Below are 23,612 nucleotides of genomic sequence, written 5' to 3' on the forward strand. Positions count from 1 at the left end.
CACCTCGCACTGTTGAATCACACCGATAACTCCCTGGAAGCTGGTCCGACAAATCCTCGAGCTATCAATATCAAATAACATCCAATTAATAATTGAATTCCAATCCATAACTATCATACCATAATTAGGGTAAATGACCAATTTACCCCTTACCTAGTTTGGACCGAAACTTAGGCCCAAACCTATAATCCAAAAGGCCTAAACATAGCCCAAATTTCCAAATTGGACCCAAACCCTTACATGGGCCTTACCCCAAGGCCCACCAATTTTTCCTAGTCCAAACACTTGCATTCAGATGGCCCAACAAGACCCCAAGCATCTAAGCCCAACATAATTGCCCAAACTCAAAGCCCAAGATGCGAAGCCCAACAGACTGAGTACAGGGGGTGTACTCAGCTGTACGTTAAGCGTACATGCTTTGGGGCTTGTACGTTGCACGTAATGGCTTGTACGCCCAACATACTCCTCCTGTTAAGCCATCCTTCACATTTAGCCCTTAATACCTTAAGATATTGCTCCTAAAATGTAGATTTGTCATCCTTGAGCTAGATTATCACATAAAGTTGCTAACTTTACGTTCATGCATGTCTAAATGAAGCTCTTAATATAACACCTACAGATTCGGGCTAGTCAATTTAGAGACAATAAGCGTCAAAAAAACGAATTTTTGATAGAAGATTATTTAGAATACATAATATTAACTAAGTTATAGTATATGTTACAAGGGTTCTGTACATATAAAGAGCGCTGAAATCCGACTTATAACAAAGAAGTTATGACCCGTCGAAGTTTTGCGACAAAACCGGCACGGCTCCGCGTAATGTAAAAAGTGAATTTTTGATAAATTACTTTTTAGCCTAGTGATCTAAGCGAAATTTGTAGTATACGTTAAACCAAGAGCGTGCATAAAAAGAACGTCCAAATCTGACTTCGTTTGAGGAAGTTATCATTTTTTTAAGATTTAGCATAACAGTGCACAACCCGGAAATTGAATTTTAGATCGACCGATTTTTAGCCGACATAATCTAAATGAGAATTGAAGATCTCATTAATAGGAGCTCAACGATATAAAGGCAGACGAAAACGGATGTCGGATGACAAAGTTATGAGTTTTTAACGGATTTTAACTGTCTAAGTCTATTAAAATATAACTTTAAAAATAAAGTCAAAATTAGCCGACAGAGTCTAAACGAAAGTTGTAGATCCCGTCAATACCTACGTGTAGATATAAAGAACGTCCAAAAACGGAGCTCGTATACAAAAGTTACGGATTTTAGAAAAAATTAGTTTTTGGAGTAACCAGCGAGCGACACATGGCGCGATCTGAGCCACTGCTTCCTCACCACGGCTTGGCACCAGATGATGACACCTGGCCACAAACACCGAACGTTCAACAAGGGAATGCCCCGCGTTCGCACCGGACTCAGCCTATAAATAGAGGCGCAAATCACCCCAAAAACTCACACCTTTCCCATTCTTTCTCTCTCAAACACCCCTCTTAGTCCCTCCCATTCCCTAGCACATCCCGAGTGCTAGAGGCGAGTCTCGGAGCGCCAGAAGGCTCTGAGAAGAAGAGCTTTTGGCTTGGAAGTTCTTCCCCCGTAAAGCCCGGTTCTTAGCCAAACCTCCCGGTAAGTGAGTTATGCTTACCCTACTTTGAGTATAGCTTATGTTTAAGTTCAATATCGTTATTATGAACTTATAAACAATATATATATATATATATATATATATATATATATTATAAACTATAATATACAAAGTGTTATTATAATATCTTTTAACTACTCGCGGTACGGGGAATCTGGTTTGAAGGGCCGCATAGGGTTGTTGGATTTCAGAAGTGCTATAATGCCAAAATGGTCCTACCCTCCGGTGTTTCATGTCTGGTCCCTGTCTGTACATAATGGTTGAAAAGTATTGTTTAACACTTATAAAACAACATCGCTCGTAAATAGTCGCTATAAATATTAGACTAAAATCTAGCAGTAATGATACTAGGTTTTGCCGAAGGAAAATATAATTGTTAGAAGCGAAACGTTGTCCGAGTTTGGAATCATCACTTTAATAAGTGAGTGCGTAGTTACTTTCATATTACACATAGATATGAAGTATTTAATATAAGTTACGAGCTATGTGTGCATATTATCTGTATTCTTGATATCTATGCTCGATGAACAAAATATACATGTTTTATTTTATTTAAGTTGTATATGTATTTTATACCTATCAAAATATTGGGTAAAGATGGGTAGATGAATGATGAAAAATGAAAGATGAAATAGATGAACATTGGCAGCTATGGACTTAGTGCCAAATAGATAAACCCTGGCATCTATGGACTTAGTGCCAAATAGATAAACCCCGACAGCTATGGACTTAGTGCCTTACAAATGAACATTGGCCGCTATGGACTTAGTGCCTTACAAATGAATGTTGGCAGCTATGGATTTAGTACCCTATAGATGGATATTGGCAGTTATGGACTTAGTGCCTAACAAATAACCTCGACAGCTATGAACTTAGTGTCTGTTGTATAACCCTGGCAACGATGGACTTCGTGCCTATTCCTTAGGACAATCCTTAGGAATGAATGAGTGCATGATAGATGATTCTTAGGATAGATCCTTAAGAAATAAAGAAGATAATGAGGATGGGTAATTAGGATAATTGTTTGATGATGAAACATAATAACTTTATTATTGTGGGTTGAAAACCCTATGTACTCACCGGGTTTCCCAATCCTACCCACTTAGTTTATATGTATCACAGGTGTCGATACAAAGCTACATTACACTGAGAGATTAAAGGAGATGTAGATCACTAGTGTAAATGAATATAAGGTCTGTTTATGCTTATGTTTCTGTATTGACAATGACATCCCAAAGTTTTAATATAAACAAAATACATTTCTTCGAAAATGCTTTGATAATATATTTATCATGTTTTCTGGGAACAAATTCCGCAATATTATTATTTAAAATGAATACTATGATTTTTAAATAAGCATAAATAATTTTTTTAAAATGACCGTGAATTTGGGGATGTCACACTTAAGCTTAAAAAGGACTTAATGGGTGACTTAATGCATGCATGAGACCCACTACCCCATAAAGTTGGCACCTTTATGCTCAAGGAACTCATAATAAGCTCAGATCTAAAAGAACAAGTCCTTTAAACGACTTAACTTATACACCAACCAAAAAGGGACCAAAAGCATAACAAATCAAGCCATAAAGAGATCCAAGCATTAACAAGCCAAGGTATGGACTTGATACCTCCAAAGACTTGCAAAAAGGGTGATGATTCTGGATCTATAGACTTCTCACCAAGAAAAGCAACTTTAATTTTCTTTACTTCCTTCACAAAGGAAAAAATGACCACCAAAATCTCCTCAAGAGCTCAAGAACACGACAAAGAGGGTATAAGGGTCGATTTATGGTTTCAGGAGGTTTGGGGGCTGGTAAAGAGGCCAACCTTAAAGACTTAAGGTCCTTAAATAGGGTACAACACACTTAAATAGGGATTGTATCGCAATGTTTCCGAGTTCTCCGAATCAGGCGAGTTTCCTTTCTATACCCGTGGGTCAAAGGTACCGATGTCGGCCTACTAGATTATTGTTATTTATCCTCGTGTATAGGATGGTGTTGTGCTATGATCTGTTATATATATATATATATATATATATATATACATATACATATATATATATATATATATATATATATATATATATATATATATATATCCTTGTATGTTACGATATATGAGCAGTGGTATATTGGTTAGAGTACCAGTAGGCTGGTTATCGTATAGTGGGGCGCCCTAGGGGCTGTATGTAGCTGCATAGGATAGCGTGAGAACTCTTGACCTAGGCTCTCTTGCATGTTCCTTGTTTGGTTGGGGCTCTAGAGTAGGATCATATGTTCGGGTGTCTATCTCACATCTTGTTATATATGGTTATGCATTCCTTGGATATTTACCGGTAATGGAGCAGTGTGCAGTGATGGGCCTAGTAGGCAGTAGTAAAATGTTCGATAGGTAGATTCATAGTTGCATGTGCTTATGTGCCTACTTGATTTCTTGTTTGTTTATATGTCGACATATGGTGGTGGGTTAGGTTAAAACGGTCCTGCTTTGTGCTGTAGGAAAAGATACCAGGTGCGGACCAGTTGTAAGTCGTAGGCACGAGGCTTGGGATAAGCGGTTGGGTTGAGGCGGCAGACCAACATACCCGGGGCAACCGAGTCCGATGACTGTGGCCCCAATATACATGCTTGTATATTTTTTTGGCGTGTGGTATTTTGGGGGAACTCACTATGATTCGTGTTTACCCAGTTGTTTATGTTTTTAGGTATTATTGGTGATCGTGGGAAGGTGAAGGCGTGACTGCACACACTCACTACCAGCATTGAGAATTCCACATTTATTATATTACTCTGATTTTCAAAAAATGTAATTTTTGACCAAATAGGTTTCTTAACATGGATTTTATAATTATGAAGTTTTACCTTAATTAAAATGAAAATTTTTGGTTGCGAAAATGAGACGTTACAAATCTTCTTTATTTGGAAAGATCGGTCACGTCTCATCTATGAAATCCCATAAACAATTGAGCATTTTTTTCCATTCGATTGCTTCACCACATTAATATGTATCCTTTTACTGTCACATATTGTGAATCGAAGAGGATATTCGTTTGCCACCTATAATTTGCCAAAGTAGACTTAGTTGTTCCAAGATTTCATATATTTCTTTTTCTATTGGCTTCATAAAACTCCATTTAGTCATAAGATTATGGACAATAAACTCAACCCCAAGTCCTAGATCATCATTATCATCAGGATATTCCATTTCAGTTTGTTTTATACTTAGTGAACCAATTGGTTCTTCCTCAACTCCAAGAGTATCGGAACATGAGCTAGCTAATTTTGATTGTCACATAATAAGCTGAAAAATTGTCTTCTTGAGTGTAGTTAATACTCCCAACTATTTGATCTTCAAGAGTGAGATCCAAACTTTCATTGTCACCGAGGCCAACATCATTATCATTATCACCATCACCATCACCACTTAAATATCGTTTATTTAAAACAGAAGCCATTTCACCCACTTGACATTTTATAACAAAGGATAATATAAATATTACTGATTTTGACTTTATGAGAGCATATGGAATTGAGATAAAACCCTAAGTAAACATTTGTTTAAAACACAAAACTTGAAGCAATATTATTCTATCGAATGTTTAAAACCCTAAGTTCACGATTGATTGATTATATGAAACAATAAGTACATGATTGGCCGATTGTATGAAACACTAACCATGATTTGGAAGAAGCTTGTAAACTTTCAGCACTACTGATCAGAAAGTAAACCACAACCTGATTGGTCAAGTTACTCTTCAAAATCACACTGGATTAGGAAGACTTCGGCTTCTTTGGTTTTGAGTTTTAAATACGAAAACAAAAAATAAGAATAAAAGCGACCTCCATAATTAAAATCCACATCATCAAAGATTACTAGTGTGACCGACTCTAACAAGTAAGAGTGATCGTGGTGATACTTTTGCTCAAAATTGGATAATTTTTTTAGCAAAAATAAAAAATAAAGGGTTGAATTGGGAATTTTTTCAAAATATAATGGGTTTTTAAGTAATTTGCTCCAAGTTAAAAGTTAAACTAAAACAATTGATTTGTTTAAAATTAAAACCTCATACGGCACCCTTGTTTAGCTTTTATTCAAAAAAAGGGCAAGCGAAGCCAATGGTTTATTCGACTCCAGCGAATCCACAAACAAGATTACAACTTCTACAGCTGTCGGAGCCACCACTACAGATCTGATTCAAAATCTGGTTTATCACAGTGTATCTTGTCTCAGTTCGATTAGTAACCGAAGATTTGACCTAAATCTGGTTTCTCACAATTTCTTCAGGTCGTATTTGTAATTCTCATACTCACACGCAGGTGCGGAAGTAGTTGGTTTTGATATAGGATCAGGTTGTAGTTAGGGTTTAAGGAGTGCGATTTTCTTCGATTTTACAGTAATGGTGTTTTGGGAAGGGTATGTGAGTGATGAAGTGATGGGTACATTTGCCCCAATTGTGGTTTACTGGTTGTACGCTGGGTTTTTTCAGTTGCTCCCCCCTCTAGATAATTATCGATTGCACACAAGGAAAGAAGAAGATGCCAAGAACTCAGTGCCATTGAGCTCCGTTATCAAGGGTGTTTTGCTCCAACAGCTAGTTCAGGCAATCGTTGCTCACATCCTGTTTTTGGTAACACCACTTCCACTTCCACTTCCTTTTTTTTGTTTCCCATTATTAGGGTTGTTTGATTTGATATGCATCTGAGAATTTACTTCTGATTTTCAAGATTGGTGTTGAGAAATAAGAACTATATCAACTATAACATGTTACATTTCAGTGTCACTGTCATTGTGAATGTCATATTTGTCCCAAAACTCTTCATATATGTGACTCTTTCAACATTACATACATATAAACACTCAATAATATCATTTCTTGATGCCTAAAATCTTGTACAACTTTTGTATTTAGGTAACCTCAGAAACAGGCTTAGTTGGGACAGAAGTTCAACCATCTCTTTTCATTCAACTTATCCAGATCATGATTGCGATGTTTGTAATGGACACATGGCAGTATTTCGTGCATCGATACATGCACATAAACAAATTCCTATATCGCCACATTCATTCTCAACACCATAAACTAGTTGTCCCTTATGCAATTGGGGCTCTTTACAACCATCCACTCGAGGGTCTTCTTCTAGATACAGTTGGTGGGGCCCTCTCTTTTCTTGTATCAGGAATGACTGCAAGAACTGCGGTTATCTTCTTCTGTTTTGCTGTGGTAAAAACTGTGGATGATCATTGTGGACTCTGGTTGCCTGGTAATCTTTTTCATTACTTTTTCCAAAACAATACGGCGTATCATGACATTCATCATCAACTCCATGGATTAAAGTACAATTTCTCTCAACCTTTTTTCCCTATTTGGGACAAGATTCTTGGAACCTATATGCCCTATGATCTTGTAAAGCGTCCCGAAGGTGGATTTGAAGCAAAAATATCAAAAGACTAGTCAAGTTTGTTAATTACTCCATTGTAATCGTGTTCTTTGATTGTGGTTGGTTTTTATCAATTTTCATCACTTGATTAGTGTTCGATTCTTTTGACCTAACGATGTAACAATGATTTGTAACTTGTTATTGGGATGTTTTGTGTAGTCTTAGCAGATTTGTAACTATTGTGCTGTTATTCTTTTGACATGTTTAGCTTTTATTGTTGACTAAATTGCAATGTTTAACAAACGATTTAGATTACAAAGTCTACCAATAATCTTTACATGAACACAATCCGTTTTTAAAATTATGAAACCGAGTCCTATCTCTTACGATAATCTCACGTTTATAAACCTTTGAAACAAGCTTCATGACCTCATGACAATCCCCACATATCCTCAAGTTCTTGTTAATGCGTATCGGATTGCTTTCATTGCTCATTTTAACCAAACCAAAAGCAACTGCTAACTTCTCGCTATGATAACTCAATGCGTTTTCTTTCTCCTCTAACCCTATATCATGCAACACATAACCCGTATCCGCAACATACCCGTATTCCATAATCCGACCCATGATCTCCTCAATCTTCATATAAATCTCTTCCAAATTCAAATGACTCCTATCTCCATTCACAAACTTATGTATCACACCATCAACATCAATGTAACTAAACCCCGGAACCTTCTTAACTTCTTTATTTCTCATCGTGTCCCTAACGATTCCCACATCTTTCCATCTACGTTGAGCCGCGTATATATTTGATAGCAACACGAAATCCCCATCACTACTTGACCCCATTTCAACTAGCTTTCTTGATGCCTTTTCCGCCATTTCTACATTCCCATACGTCTTACAAGCACCTAACAAAGTTTGCCAAAGAATAACATCGGGTTTTATTGGTATCGAATCAATGACATTGTAAGCCTCGTGTAATCGACCCGATCTCCCTAATAAATCAACCATAGTACCATAGTGCTTGATATTAGGAACAACCGAGACATCTTTAGTCATTTTCTCAAACAATTCGACCCCTTTTTCCACCATTCCCGCGTGATTACAAGCACAAAGAGCCGCAAGATAACTCACGTTATCGGGTCGAAATCTTTCTTTACTCATTTGATCGAACAATTTAAGTGCTTCGAGGGATTCGCCATTTGTTGCCAAGACCATGATCATAGTGTTCCATGTAACAATAGTTCTTGTGCATTTCATGGAATTGAAAACTTGATAAGCTTTTGTGACATACCCACATTTACCAAACATGTCGATTACAACATTGCAAACTTGCTCGTTTGTGTCGAGGTTTTGGTTTTTTATGTAACTGTATATGTTCTCGCCCTCGCGTACTACGCCCAGTTGGGCGCATGCTGAGAGGGCGCCAAGAACCGTGATCTCGTTGGGCTTGAATCCGAGATCTCGCATTCTTGTAAAGAGTTGCAATGCTTCGTTGGGTTGGTTCCCTTGAGCCAACCCAGCGATCATTGCATTCCAACATGTGACATCTTTTTTAGACATTTCATCAAACAGTTTACGTGCATTGTCTAAATAACCGGATTTTGCGTAGACATCCAGCAAGGTGGTTTGTAGTAGAATATCTGCTATGAACCCAAATCGAACCACTTGCGAATGGATTTGGTTAGCTTCGTTACAAGCTAACGCTCGTGCGCAGGCTTTGAGGGTGAAAGAGCAGGTGAGAGCGTCCGGCTTGCACGTGAGCATGCGCAAGCCTTGGCGGTAAAAGGTGACGGCGTCGGTTGGTTGATGGCTCTGGGCGAGGCCGCGAATGACGGCGTTCCAGTCGTTGGTGACTGGGGAGGCAATGTGACGGAAAATGTCAGCGGCGTAGAGGAGGCTTCCAGCGGCAGAGGAGGTGGCGCAAAATTCAAGAAACTTGGAACGAGGGGAAGGGTGGAATTGGAAAACACCGGTGGTTATGAGGTGAGCTTGGAGTTGTTTGATGTGGGAGAGGGTGGCGCACTTTTGCAGTAACGGATCGACGGCGGCGGCCATCTCACCGGAAAAATATTTGCAAGAAGAATATTTGTATGATTATATCATTTAAATTATATCATTTAAATTTGACCCCATTAATTATGGATTTCTACACATTACCCCTCCTAACTTGTATAAATGTGGATATCATCGCTTTATATTTATAAACTATTCGGGCTTTATTTGAATAAATTGAATTCGAATTTGATGCTTGATTGAGTCGAACTTTATATAGTTTAAGTTATAAATTCACGTTCAGATATAAGCTCAAAAAGCATAATGCAGAGAGTTTAAATTTATAAGAAATCCGATAAGATTTTTATTTTTTATAGTCTTAGGTTTTATAATTTCTCTAGTTATTTATAGATATACCTATTTTTGGTTTTCGAAAATACCCATAGCCAGATATATTCTCAGGACTGGCTGTTCTTAACGCACGTAGTTATTTTCATAGCAAAATTGATTGTGGGGTGTTGTTTCCGAGTTTTTCAAGTTTAGCGACGCAACTTGTTGTCTGTTTAACTTCTCATTCGTTGTACGATGATAACTAAAATTTATACAAAAAAATGTGGGATAATTGTTCTAACAAAAAAAGAATTAGGTTTAAAACTAACTAATCTTGATGGATTTCACACACACTTTTACTAATAATACTGTTTGTGTTATTACATTATTTAAACAATTTAATTGAGTCTTGGTCTAAAAAAATCATTAATACACGCCACAAGTACAAAAAATTTGTAGTCTAGCAATATCCGGTAGTTACCTCAGTCTTGGTATTATCTCATAGATTGATTTTGTATTTCTTTCTTGTATTTTTCTTGTTCTCTTATGTATTTTTATTTTTTTAAATTTCTTTCTTGTAATTTTCTTGTTCTTTTATGTATTCTTGTTGGTTATCCGTTAGTCATTCTTAGTTTTAATAAAATGGTTATTCTAAAAAATTATATAAATTGCTAATATATATGTTTATTGTATCATTACATTTTGTTAACAAGTTAACTGATATCACAGTCAACGTTATTATGAAACTAGTTGTGAAACCCGTGTATTACACGGGTTTATTAAAATTAAAAAATTAATATCAATATATAAACATTAAATATTTTATAAATTAATATTTTTACATAACAAAATATAATTTTTTGGAAAATTTATAAAAAAATCAAATCGTTTGGAGCATTTACGAGAATTTATTATCAAATTAATATATAGAATAATTCTCTTTCCTTATAAAACCCGTTAGAATTTTATAGAATTTTATTTTAAGAAAATAGAAATCCCAAAAAATGACAAGTGGAATATAAAATTCTAAAACTCCTATAAAATGACATGTGTTAAAATGGAAGAGAAGATGACATGTGGCAAAAAGATTTTCATTTATTATGGTAGATTATTATTATGGTAGATTTTTAAAAATGAAATTGATTTATATTTGAATCTGAATCTTATATGCTTCAAGTTTAAAATATCGGGTTGTTTAAAAAAAAATAACTAATTAAGTCATTCTTATATAAAAATCATCATTAAAGACACCTATGAAATACTTATTTTATCAATATTTAATTTTATTATCAACTTACAACTATAAACAGATTTTTTTAGTAATGTCTTTTGTTAAAAGGGCTGATATTTAAATATTATTAAGGTCTAGAAACTGATATTTAAATATTTAAATAATTATTAAGGTCTAGAATTTTATTTTATGTTGAATAATAAAGAGTCCGGAAGCATCTAGATGCCACGGCCTTCTTCTATCCCCACCTTCGCTATAAATACTCGAATGAATCATTTACAGTTTCCATATCCAATCGTAAAGCGTAGATCATAGATCACTCTCAAAGGATTATCTTTACAGTTAGGAACTGCGAAAATCAATCAAAATGAGGTATGAATTCTGTTCGTTTTCTGTTTTCCTTCTTAAATTACTATAGTATGCTACATGATGCACTCGATTTGATGAATAAATTGTGAATTAGGATTTGATTCATTATCTCTGTGTTAGTTTGAAATGACATTGTAGAACTACTCTTAATTTGATGATTCGATGCATCATGCGATCGTCATTAGTGTAATTTGAGCAGCGGTTGTTTTGGATTAACGATTTTTCGGTGATATTTAAAAAAAAATCATTTGGTTCAATAATCTAAGTAGATCAATCGATGGAGTTGCGGTATGGTTATTACGGTTCTTAATCTTATGCTATTATTCCTAACTATACATCCGAATGGAGGCATTTGAGCAGGCATAAACCATAATCACGAATTCACGATCATACATGCACGCTTGTTTTAGCAACGAGTTTTTTTTTTAATTCTGTTATTAAAGAAATCGTAGCAGATTAAATTTCTAGCTCCGTTGAAAGTTATGGAGAAGTAATAAAATCTGGCTTCAATTTTAGGGTTTTAGTATCGATATAATGCGTCTTCCTTTCCTCTGATAGGATCTGCATTCTTCATAGTTTTTGTAATCCGTGCAAGCTAGTTTACCAAAAATGAATTGTTTTTTCTGTTGCCAAATGAATTGGTGATGCGTAAATACTTAATCTTGTTCTGTTTCTGTGTGTTGACTAGCCGACATCCAACCTTGAAGTGGGCGCAGAGGGCTGATGTGCTCTTCATCACCATTGATCTTCCCGATGCCAAAAATGTGAAGCTCAAATTGGAGCCTGAGGGTAAATTCTACTTCTCTGCTACTGCTGGATCTGAGAATTTAGCTTATGAAATAGACATCAACCTTCATGCCAAGGTGGACGTGAATGTAAGTGAACAAGTGTTTTGCTTTTACAGATTACATGTTTTGTTTGTTAAACCAAAGGCAAAATGATAATTAATTAATAAATTAAAAATTGCAGGAGAGCAAGGCAAGTGTTGGGCCGAGAACTATTGTTTACCTTATAAAGAAGGAAGAAAGTAAATGGTGGAACAGGCTTTTGAAGGAAGAGGGAAAGACTCCCATGTTTGTGAAATGTGATTGGGATAAATGGGTAGATGAAGATGAACAGGAGGAAAATGGTTAGTTTTGTGTTTCATTTTGTTCCTTTTTTATAATCACGAAAATACCAAGAATGAGAGACTCCAATGAAATATGATATTGATTGATTGATTATGCAGGTGGAGGTGATATGGAGTTTGGTGACATGGATTTCTCAGTAAGTACAACTTCCTTAAAATCAACAATTGAAATAATTGATTGCAATTTTTTCAAGAGTCTAACTGACAGTTTGATGATGCAGAAACTTAACATGGGAGGTGGTGGAGATTTTGATGAAGATGAAGATGATAGTGATACAGAAGATGAGATAGAGATGAAGAATGAAGAAGTAGAAGAAGCAACTGGTAAAATGGAAACTGCAACTGCACTACCAGTTAGCAATGGAGTTGAGGCAACAGCTTGATTTCAACTATTTTGGTTAGCATTTTGATCCAACTATTGAACACAATACTTCTAGTAGTTATGGTTTTTAGCAAAATCATCTTGAAACATACATAATGTGAAAATCCATTAGAAGAAGATATAATGTATCATCTATCATTACTTGCAATGATGAACAAACATCCAAACAAAATGATATGTTTAAATAAAGCAAAGTATAAGTAAATCAAGAACAACCAGTAGTGAGTAACAATTTAAACATCTTGACAGAAATAGTATCATGAACCATGGTGGTTAGATGATGGGTAAATTTGGAATTACCTGGTCAACTTGATCCTGAAGCTTTCCCTCTAATTCTTCTATGATTTTTTACCCATCTTCAACAGGGAGGTTCGCTTTCATCTATTCAACAAAGATTAAAAGAAATAAGGAAGCAATACAGATAGATGTGCAATTTAACGAATATTAGACCTTCCACTTCATCAATAACATCACGAGCCAATCAATATACCACAAGATGAGAAACAAACACAAACATATAAAACCACATGAAACTTAGTTGAGTGTATTGCAAACTCAAAACTCAGGTCGTCATAGACTCCGATCCATATGTTTGTAAAATAAATTTCTAATAACCCGATTAAGTGCAAAGACAAATTAACGTTATTGCAATAGGAAATAACGTAGTTGATAGTGAGAAATTTTTAGGGAAGGATTATAGTGTTGTGCAATGGTTAAACATGAATCGCATTTGGCTTCGTACTAACTCCCTTGGATTTTGTAAGGGTGGCAAGCTTTTCGATCCTCACATTTCCATTTTTCCTTACGTTTTTAATGTCTCACGCTATATTAAATAGCATTGAAGGGGTTATCGCAACAAATTTATTGTATTTTTAAGTCCATGACATGGCACTCAGCTGCTGACTTGGCAAGCACAATCAACATGTCACGTCGACAAAAACAACATATATTACTATATCGGCTATTAACGTGTAAATGGCTAGAAAATGACCTTCTTTTTAAAAACGTAACGGCAACTAGGGAAAAAAAAGAAAGAAAATTGGGGCTTAAACATAATTATTCTAAAAGTAATGATTATTACGATATTAACTCTAATGACAACATTAATTCTAGATACTACATAGTAACCTAGAATGGGCAATGAATTCAAATCACTAGTGTTATATGAATAGTAATTTGTTTATATACTGTCCAATTCAATTTCGATATGTGAATTATATATAGTTTAGAAATGTTGTATGTCGATTTTATTGAGCTTTTTCCAAATAAAATATTATGTTTTGTTGCTATACACATGTATCTACACATGTAGTTGCTAACATAAAGGTTTATCATCACCATCTAAAAGATAGATTATAAATATTCATCTATAATAGATATATAAAATCTCACACACATCAAAAATAAACTAAAAGAGTAGGCTTACATTTTTCCTAGCATAGGGGAAGTTGAATCAACCAAAGTGAGAATATCTTTAACATATAAAAAAATCATTAGCCTCTCGCGATGGAATTTTAGTGGTTGGGGAGTGAAATTCCACACACGAAGTCCATGGTTCAAATCCCGATACATCCAAATTATTACCAGTGTTTCGCGACTAACCTCCCACATTGGCTTTAGGATGGGTTAGCGTATACCGTTCGGATGATACTGTTCAACATTTTTCTTGTTCAAAACATATAAAAAACTAAAGTAAATATAAAAGTAACATGCAAAGTTTTCCATTTTTTTTCTAAACATATAAAAAACTATTAATATAAAAGTAAAACGCAAAAATTTAATATAAAATTTAAATTGTGAAAAAAATAATATATAAAAAGAAAATATATAAAAAGCAAATATATAAAGAAGCAGGTGAGGCTGAGACCATGAGTTCGAGCTGAAATAAATAAAGTATGCGAAAATATTGATTAAAAACACATATGACCTAGTGCTTAGTGGTACACAAAGGACCTTACCTGAGACCTCGTGCAAACGTCAACGACAAGGTCTGCAACGGCTGGTCATGTATTAGACATGTATTGTAACGTCCTAAAAATTAAGATTAAAAATTTTCGTTTTTGAATTAATAAAACAAATATCCAAAACATCATCATAAAAATCATGGTGGAACAAGTGTATCAACAACATCACAAAACATCAGAGTAACAATAAATGCGGAACGAGATGGTGTGTGCACTGCAATCATCTCAGACTCTTCCCCTTTGAACTAGAAGTACCTGAAAACATAAATTGAAAACCGTAAGCAAAAAACTTAGTGAGTTTCCCTAAAACACCACATACCATACATAATAAACATATAATGGGCCCCACCCGGCATCAGGCCTCGCTCGATATACAGATCTGTCAGTCATCGGGCCCCGCCCGATATACATATAAGCATATAAACAGATAAACACATAACACATGCTATAATCACAAAGATAAATAGCATACAGAATGGTCATCGGACCCCGCCTCGTATACATACAAACACATACATATGCAAGAGTCACGCAAACATCTAGCATTCTAAACATAACAAACAATGGGCCGACATTGGTGCATTCGACCCGCTAAACACTATGAGGAAACTCACCTCTAGCTACTGAAACACTCAAATGAATCTCGGTCTGCTGGTCCGGAAAATCCCCGCGCTGACATCATCGAAATAATATCCAATTAATAATTGGATCTCGACCTATAACCAAGAATCTAAGCTACTTGCCCCATAACCAGGGTAAAAGACCATTTTACCATTTTTCTTACTTGGCCCAAAACCAAGGCCCAACCCAACTACTCAAAAGGCCCAAATCCTAAATGGCAACCCAAAGCCTAATATGGCCCAATCTTAAAAATCCAAAAGCATGACCCAAATCTAAGACCGCTAAGCCCATGTGTCCATCCGTTGAGTACGCGAGGCGTACTCAGCTCGTATGCTTAGCGTACTTCGTTCGGGGTCAGTACGCGCAACGTACTAGCTGGGTACGCCCAACATACTCCCCAGACTACCAAACCACTTCATTAAGCACTCAAACAGTTCAGACCTTTTGCCAAACTCTCAGATTTGGTCCCTAAGGGTGACTTAATATGTAAAGTTGACAACTTTACACCCATGCATGGCTTAATGGGACCAAATACTCAAAAAGAAGCTTAATAAAGCTCTTAACACTTGCATGGACCAATATCTTTCACAAAGTTTGCATTTTTATGAACAAGGGACCTCCATGGAGCTAAGATCTAACATCCATTGCTTATGGAGTAGATCAAAGGCTCAACTTTAACTCAAAAGACAAAAAAATGCATAAATAACACCATAAAATAGATCTAACACAAATGACCATCAAGGTGAGAGATTTTTTTCCTCAAAAGGCTTGCAAATGAGAAGGTAACTCTGGATCTACAAGCTCAAGCTATTCCTCCAATTGTCCCTCTTCTTCTTCTTCACCACAAGACACCAACAAAGTCACTTTCAAGCTCAAATCTCACCAAAATGCACTTATGGATTTGTTTTCAGGGTTTAAGGGAGATGGAGGCTGGTCAATAAATGTACAAGAGGCTGGTCACCACCATGTGTACTCTATGTACGCCCTGCGTACATGGGTGAAACTCACGATCAACTAAAGGGGCTCGTACGCTAAACGTACTCATAGAGTACGCCCCACGTACTAGCTAGGGGACCAAAATTTAAAGAATTTCGCAATAAGGGCTAAAAGGAAACTTACCACATTACAAGTGTTACATGTATTGGGTTTATCGGTGGTGTTCCCGAGCTACACTTAAGTTGTTTTTTGAGTTGGGCGGGCTAGGTGATGGGTTTTTACATATTTTTCTTTTCAATTTTAAAACCTTTTTAGCATGAAGAATTAACTATATATTTATCCCAATTGAAAGTAAAATGCTATAATGAACAAATCATTGAAAGTACATTGCTATTTTTGTGCATCTAATCCAACCATAAGTTAGTTCCTTGTAATGGTTTAATGTATGGGATGCTACAATAATGTGTGAATATAAAGGAAAGAAATGACGATATACTTTCATAAAACAACAACAATTACCCTAGACCCATACAAATGCGGTAAGGAATATAGGGTGGTCGACAACCCCCACCATAGGGTTAAGAGACTACATTCTTAGAAATCACCTGACAAAAAAAAGAGAAAAAGATGAAGAGGTAAATTTCATACTCGTGCTCATATAGAAGTTGTCACCGCATAAGATCTCAACATACAAAAAAAATTAACTTATGGTGAATCTTAAAGTGGTATATTTCTGGATGAAGATGTCGATAAACTTAAAAGAAAATATGCACGTGAAGAAGGGTAAGGGACAACAAGTAAAATATGAATAAATATCCAAGTAATGGAAGCAAGAAAGCATATATTAGTTGTACATGTTGTAAGTAAATGGGAAAACAAGGGTAAGGGGTTAAAATGGTCTACAAACACTAATAATGAAAAGGAAGCTAGATCGTAGACGATGCTAATACTATTATGCCAAACTCGACAAACACCAACAAAGAAAAGGAAGATAGACCCTAGACTATGCCAATACTACTTTGTTATCCTAATTCTAAGTCTTCACAATTTTTTTATCTTAGGTCATGTCCTCGGTAAGAGCTAGCTCCTTCAAGTCTAACTTTAGACTATCTTCCTACTTCCTTTTCGAATGAACTCTCCTCCTTACACCCTCCATTGTAATCGTCTCCACTCTCTTAACATCACTACTCAATTGTCTCCTATGAACATGACTAAACTACTATAATCTTTCTTCCCTCAAATAGGCAATCATCGATGCCAGCCTAATGATTTCCTATATGGCATATACAATATCATGTCCAACAATAGCTTACCACATTTCCATCACAACACTCTTATGTGCACAGCCTCCACTTTCATCTTATTTCTACGACATCCATCTTCATCTTATGTTCTACCACAATATATTTTCTTAGATGCAATAAATAGAAATATAATTTCATCTATTTGTGTACAAAGACGGTTATAAATTCAAGAAATAACAACATATTTCATCAGTGAGATTGTTATAAAGAAAATAAATAACAATATATTTTTATTATTTTGTGTCTTTATAGCATCGTACGATGCTTATAAATGGAAGAAATACTTTTATATGTTTGTGTATTTATACCATCGTAATGTCATGTTTTCTATTTATTTTTATTTATGCATTATATAATTAAAACTAAGATTTTATATAAGCAAAGTTAACTATTATCACATTTAAACGAACACAAATGATAAAACATAAGTTGAAATAGGTCGGGGTTTTAGGAAAGTCAGAGCCCATGATCCATGATGATTTTTAAGAGGTGCCTGCAGGCCGGGTCATGCCTTCACTAGACTTGGGTTGATTAGGCTTTGATTGGGTCAGGATATTTAGGGCAAACGGACCTTTGTGTACCACAACTAATGGTCATGCCATGTTTGTTAAATGCTTGGCCAAGATGGAGGTTATGGCTTTATGGGCCCAAGTTCTAGCCATGAAAAGTTTTCCTATTTTCGATATGTAATTTCATCAGACATCGGGTAGAAGAAGGACTCCTCGTCGTTAAGAGGGTATCGTCAGAAGAGAATCCTGCAGATCCCCGCACAAGGGGTCCGAGTAGGGTTAAGCACGTTCAGCATGCGAAGAGCATTGGTCTGAAGGATGATATTAGTCTTAGTGATTAGATAGATACTTAGAAACTTCTAACAAATAAATATAATTGACATTTGATGATTAAACAAAATGGAGATTTGTTTATAAGTATTGTTTACTATATTTTGTCAATTGTTTATCATTGTGTTTCACTTTTGCATGTTTTACTTCCCGAATAATTAGATTATTCAAATTATCCATAGTCGATCACACTTTGGAAGTAAGTAGTGAATTAAGACTGTCATGAATTGGCTTGTAGATTATCTAAGTGTTTAGACATAGCAATGGTTTGTTGCAACGTTCATGAGTACTTTTGAAATGAGGATTTAAGTATTGGATTAAACCCACACTCATAGAATTACTTCATGGAATTTATCACGGGTAATTATGAGACAATAATATCGTATAATCTTTAAACTGAGATATATGAGTTGTTGTTTACGAGTTGGTTGTGCATTGATAATGCGTAAACGCATCAGTAACTTGATGTTATAAAACATATTGTTGTGTACGATTTGATGAGTAAATAGTATAAGCATATAAGTCAAAGTTTATCCGTTCCTTTTTCCCTAAGGGGAAAAATCGATATCTTGGGCCCCTCGATGATTTGGTGTTGACTTATGTGCCGGGCCCGGTCAGGACTAAATTGATGTGTTCAATTAAGTTCTTTGTCATTACAAATCAGAAATCGGGAAACAAACTGATGGACAATGAGAATGATTCTGTTCCATGTCATTTGTCCACATGATATCTTGCAGAACGGATGATTATATGATCCCTTATCTTAGGACACGTAACTGACTGTGTCAGAGTTCGACAACGGCTTTTCAGAGCTACAATGTGCTGGTCAATTTTTAAGTTGTACTTGCAATTATAGTTATTAGACTTATCCAAGTGGGAGACTGTTGGATTAGGTGTCCAAGCCCATAATTATAATTGGTATATACTTGAATTGATAGTAGCACAGTCCTTTTGGGCTGCCTTCACTCTAGCAACTTGACAGGATGACTTTTGGAGAGAGAGAGGTTGAATTTATTATTTGGAATAATAAATTGGTGCATAAAATGATTTATTAATATATTATAAGAATAATATATTAATTAGAAATCATAATATTAACTAGTATTTAATCAGAAATTAATTTGGAATTAATTTTGGGATTAAAGGAACTGACTGAAAGTGCAGGGGCTGTTTTGTAATTTATTGATAGTTGTGAAATTGGGCTATTGGACCCTTGGAAAGGAGTGGATGAAAATTATAGGAAGGCCCTATAAGTTTTCGTCCTAGGCTCTTTGATAAGGAGTCCATCGCCTTTCCAAGCTGGAAATTATATCGCCTGCTTAGGGCCTAAGCTGGAAATTAGGGTTTCCTCCAGCAAACCCTAACTTTGGGACTAAGCAAAAACAACTATATAAAGAGCCTCACCCCTTAGAATTTCGGCCCCATCCTTCCAAACCCTAGTAGAGACGAAATCTTGTGCCTCCTCCTCCTCTCTCCTTTCATCCTCTTGCATAGAGTGTGTGTAAGCCATTAGAGGTGTCACATTTGAGGCACTTGCTCTCAAGAGTTTAAGATCTTCAAGGATTCTTTGTTATTACTACATAACAAATCAAGGTATGTATCTAAACCCTAGTTTATGTTGATTTCGAAAATCGTACATGCCTCCTAGGGTTTCTAGATTTGTGTTCAATGCTTGTATGTCTAATAGAGAAAACATAGATCCTTCAATTAGGGTTGCATGCACACATAGGATTGTTTGCTATGTATAAAACCCATCAGAAGGAACATAAGGAAGGGATATAGTGCCCTTATGGAGATGATGACGTGTGAAAGGACAGTCAATCTCAATGTGCTTTGTGCGCTCATGAAACACTGAATTCTTGGCAATCATTATCGCACTCTCGTTGTCACAATACAAAGGGGTAGGCTGAGAGATGTGAATGCCCATATCTGTAAGAAGCCATCTCAACCAAACAATCTCACAAGTGGCAATAGCCATGGCTCGATACTCAGATTCTGTAGAAGATCAAGAAACAACATCTTGTTTCTTGCTTTTCGATGATATCAATGAATCTCCAAGAAAAATACAATACCCAGTAGTGGACTTACGATCATAAATATCACTATCCCAATTTGCATCACTATAGGCACGCAGCTCAAGAGAGGATGTAGATGGAAACATAAGAGTGCGGAACTGAGTACCACATAGATATCTCAAAATACGAAGAACAGCTCCCCAATGCACAATAGTAGGAGCAGTGACAAACTGGCTAACCACATGAACTGCATGAGCAATATCCGGTCCAGTGACAGTCAGGTAAACCAAACTCCCTACAATGGTACGATAAAGACTTGGATCTAATAATGGGACACAATTAGTTGGAAAGTACTTTGCATTACTCTCTATAGGCGTATCAACTGTCCGATTATCAGTGAGTCGTGCATGTTCAAACAAATCTAAAATATACTTCGTTTGAAATAAAAGATAACCCTTTGGAGGCTGAGCAACTTCAATCCCCAAGAAATAACGTAGAAAACCCAAGTATTTCATAGCAAAACGATGAGCCAAATCACGCTTTAAAGACTCTATACCATCATGATCATCACCAGTAATAATCATGTCATCGACATATAAGGAAAGAATAATCCGAACTGCATTCGTACATCGAATAAACAGAGCCGAGTCATGGTTACTTGGTTGAAAACCAAGCGAAGTAATCACCGTAGAAAATTTCTCAAACCAAGTACGAGGGGCTTGTTTGAGGCCATATAGTGCCTTCCGAAGTCGACAAACTTCACCTGGTTGGTGAGCAATACCAGGGGGAGGAGACATGTATACTTCCTCATGAAGATCACCATTCAAGAAATCATTCTTGACATCCATCTGATAAATCTTCCATTGGCGAATGGAAGAAATTGCAATCAAGGTGCGAATAGTTGTCATTTTTGCAACAGGAGCAAACGTCTCCTCATAATCCATACCATAATTTTGCGCATACCCTTTCGCAACAAGTCTGACTTTATAACGCTCAACGGATCCATCGAACTTTGTTTTGATTTTATATACCCAACAACAACCAATCGTGTGCTTTCCGGGCGAAAGCGGAACCAGATCTCATGTATGAGTTTAATAAAGAGTTGTACGTTCCTCAGCCATAACGGTCTGCCAAAGGGGATCAGAAACAACCTCTTTGTAGGATGTTGGCTCAGAGAGACGATGTACATTAGCAATAAATGAGGCAAACACCGGTGAGTAAGAGGAATAGACAAAGTCAGGAAGCTTTGTGGACTTCTTATTACGATAAGGCCTCGACGGAGGGGGTTCTTGATGATCCGCAGCAGGTGGTGGATCAACGACAGGTGGTGAATCAGCAGCGGATGGTGGATCAGTGACATGTGGTGGATCATCAATGTCAATGCTAAATGGATCAATAGTACGAAACTCCTCTCGGGTTGCATCATGTGACTGAACATAAATGCTATATAATGGAATATGCTCCAAAAAAGTGATATTGCGAGAGACATATAGTTTCTAATTTGGAGGATCATAGCATCGATAACCCTTCTGACCAATACCATATCCTAGAAAAACACAAAGAGCTGATTTTGAAGACAACTCATCTCTCTCTACATGAGGCTTCAAGACAAAACATGTACACCCAAACACTCGTAATGAAGAATAATCTGGAAGTTGTCCAAACAATATTTCATAAGGAGACTTCCCCGAAGTGTACGCAGTAGGAATGCGATTAATAACATAAGTGATGGTGTGAATAGCTTCTCCCAAAAACATATTGGGAACTTCAGCAAAAAGTAGTAAGGATATGGCAGTTTCTAGGAGATATCGATGTTTTCTTTCTGAAATACCATTCTGTTGAGGAGTGTCTGTACAAGATGATTGATGTATAGTGCCATCAGATGCCAATAATTGTTTAAAATCAATGGAGGTAAATTCTCCTCCCAAATCACACCAAAAACATTTTATGACAGCAGAGTGTTGAGTATTGACAAGAGCTCTGAATTCACTATATATGGTGAAAAAATCAGACATGTGCTTCATACAATAAACCCACGTATAACGAGTGTAATCATCAATGAATGAAACATAATAGTTAGCTTCCGATTTAGAGGTGATCGGAGAGGGACCCCACACATCAGAATGCACGCTATCAAAGGGGGCAACAGAACGAGTGACACTTTTATTAAACGGTAAAGCATAAAAATTTTCCCAGTTTACAACCACAACAATCAGAAATATCATCAGTTTTCAAAGAGCCTAACATACCAGTGGAAACCAAAAACTGTAAACGAGACGCTGACCGATTTACACAGATTTACACAACTGACTGACCGATGCAAGATTCAAAGCAAGTGTGGGAATGTAATACACATCTGTTAAAGATATATAATGAGTGACAATAGAACCAACACCCTCTACTGACATGGGTGTAGCACTAGCAGACATAACATAGACAGGTGTACGATAAGATACTAAAGCAAAATGACATGTGCATATTTAGCTATATATTTAGTATAGATTTTTATTATTTATTGGCTAATTATTTGCAAATTATGGACAAAAGGTGCTTAATTGTGTTTAAATTGTATTTTCAGTCCAAAAGATATGCTCGGAAGCAAAAGGACGCAGGAGATGCATTTGGAAGCTCAGAAATTGAAGAAGGAAGAAAAAGAGCCAAAATCCTGAAGTACTCGGCGAGTAGGGACGTCTACTCGACGAGTGGGCACAAATGTTCGCGAAGTAAAACACAAAGTCCTTACCGTACACAAATTCTTCAAGGGGACTCATCGAGTCGGTTTGCTACTCGACGAGTAGCCTCTGTTTTCTGAAAACTATAAATAGAGGTGAATTCCGAGTCCAAAACTCTCTCTGGCTTTTTGGAAGATTACTTGGCGACTAAGGATGTGACATCCCCAAATTTTCACGGCCAGAAAAGACCAATTTCGTTTATGCTTTTTAAAATAAAATCAGAGTAATCTTTCAAAAGGTGTTGCGGAATTTGTCCCCAAAACAAAATATAATAAATATTTACCAAAACATTTCTTAAAGAAATGTATTTTCGTTTTATTACAAAACTCGGGATGTCCACATCGATACAGACCAAAAGCATAAACAGAACATACATTCATTTACACTAGTGATTTACATCTCCTTTAATCTCTCTGTGCAAAGCAGCTTCGTATCGACACCTGTGATACAAATAAATTGAGTGGGTCAGGCTTGGGAGCCTGGTGAGCATATAGGGTTTTCAACCCACAATAATATAATTATTATTAATTTCAATCATCAAACAATCAACCCAATTACCCATCCCCATTATCTTCTTTATTTCTTAAGGTTTTATCCTAAGAATCAACTATCCTTCATTCATTCATTCCTAAGGATTGACCTAAGGAATTGACACAAAATCCATTGCTACATAAGGCGCATCTGCCAACTTTATCCTTTAAGCGCCTCTGCCAGGATTACGACATTCACTA

At 36.2% G+C, this 23,612-nt stretch overlaps 3 protein-coding genes across 5 annotated transcripts; 2 read left to right on the forward strand and 1 right to left on the reverse strand.

The window, feature by feature from the left end:
* Positions 1–5,784: 5,784 nt before the first annotated feature.
* Positions 5,785–7,267, forward strand: LOC145137800 (very-long-chain aldehyde decarbonylase GL1-9-like). The gene is made up of 2 exons (XM_079071932.1): positions 5,785–6,277; positions 6,560–7,267. Exons 1-2 carry the CDS (start codon positions 6,047–6,049, stop codon positions 7,100–7,102), a joined length of 774 nt encoding a protein of 257 aa, XP_078928058.1. The 5' UTR covers positions 5,785–6,046; the 3' UTR covers positions 7,103–7,267.
* Positions 7,268–7,298: 31 nt separating this feature from the next.
* LOC145137799 (Tetratricopeptide repeat (TPR)-like superfamily protein) lies at positions 7,299–9,154 on the reverse strand. Its single transcript, XM_079071931.1, has one exon. The coding sequence runs from the start codon at positions 9,090–9,092 to the stop codon at positions 7,350–7,352; it is 1,743 nt and encodes a 580-aa protein (XP_078928057.1). The 5' UTR covers positions 9,093–9,154; the 3' UTR covers positions 7,299–7,349.
* A 1,674-nt stretch (positions 9,155–10,828) lies between these two features.
* LOC145138131 (co-chaperone protein p23-1-like) lies at positions 10,829–22,742 on the forward strand. 3 transcript variants are annotated; one of them, XM_079072272.1, is made up of 6 exons: positions 10,829–10,962; positions 11,648–11,834; positions 11,929–12,088; positions 12,188–12,225; positions 12,310–12,485; positions 22,728–22,742. In XM_079072272.1, exons 1-5 carry the CDS (start codon positions 10,958–10,960, stop codon positions 12,469–12,471), a joined length of 552 nt encoding a protein of 183 aa, XP_078928398.1. In that variant the 5' UTR covers positions 10,829–10,957; the 3' UTR covers positions 12,472–12,485; positions 22,728–22,742. The 3 variants fall into 3 exon arrangements, with proteins under 3 accessions (XP_078928398.1, XP_078928397.1, XP_078928396.1); XM_079072271.1 differs by lacking the exon at positions 22,728–22,742 and adding an exon at positions 12,836–13,215; XM_079072270.1 differs by lacking the exon at positions 22,728–22,742 and having other exon boundaries at positions 12,310–12,685.
* Positions 22,743–23,612: the final 870 nt, after the last annotated feature.

Source organism: Lactuca virosa, chromosome 9 (genome assembly GCF_052849685.1).
Source record: "Lactuca virosa cultivar CGN04683 chromosome 9, Lactuca_virosa_CGN04683_v6, whole genome shotgun sequence".
NCBI lineage: Eukaryota > Viridiplantae > Streptophyta > Magnoliopsida > Asterales > Asteraceae > Lactuca > Lactuca virosa.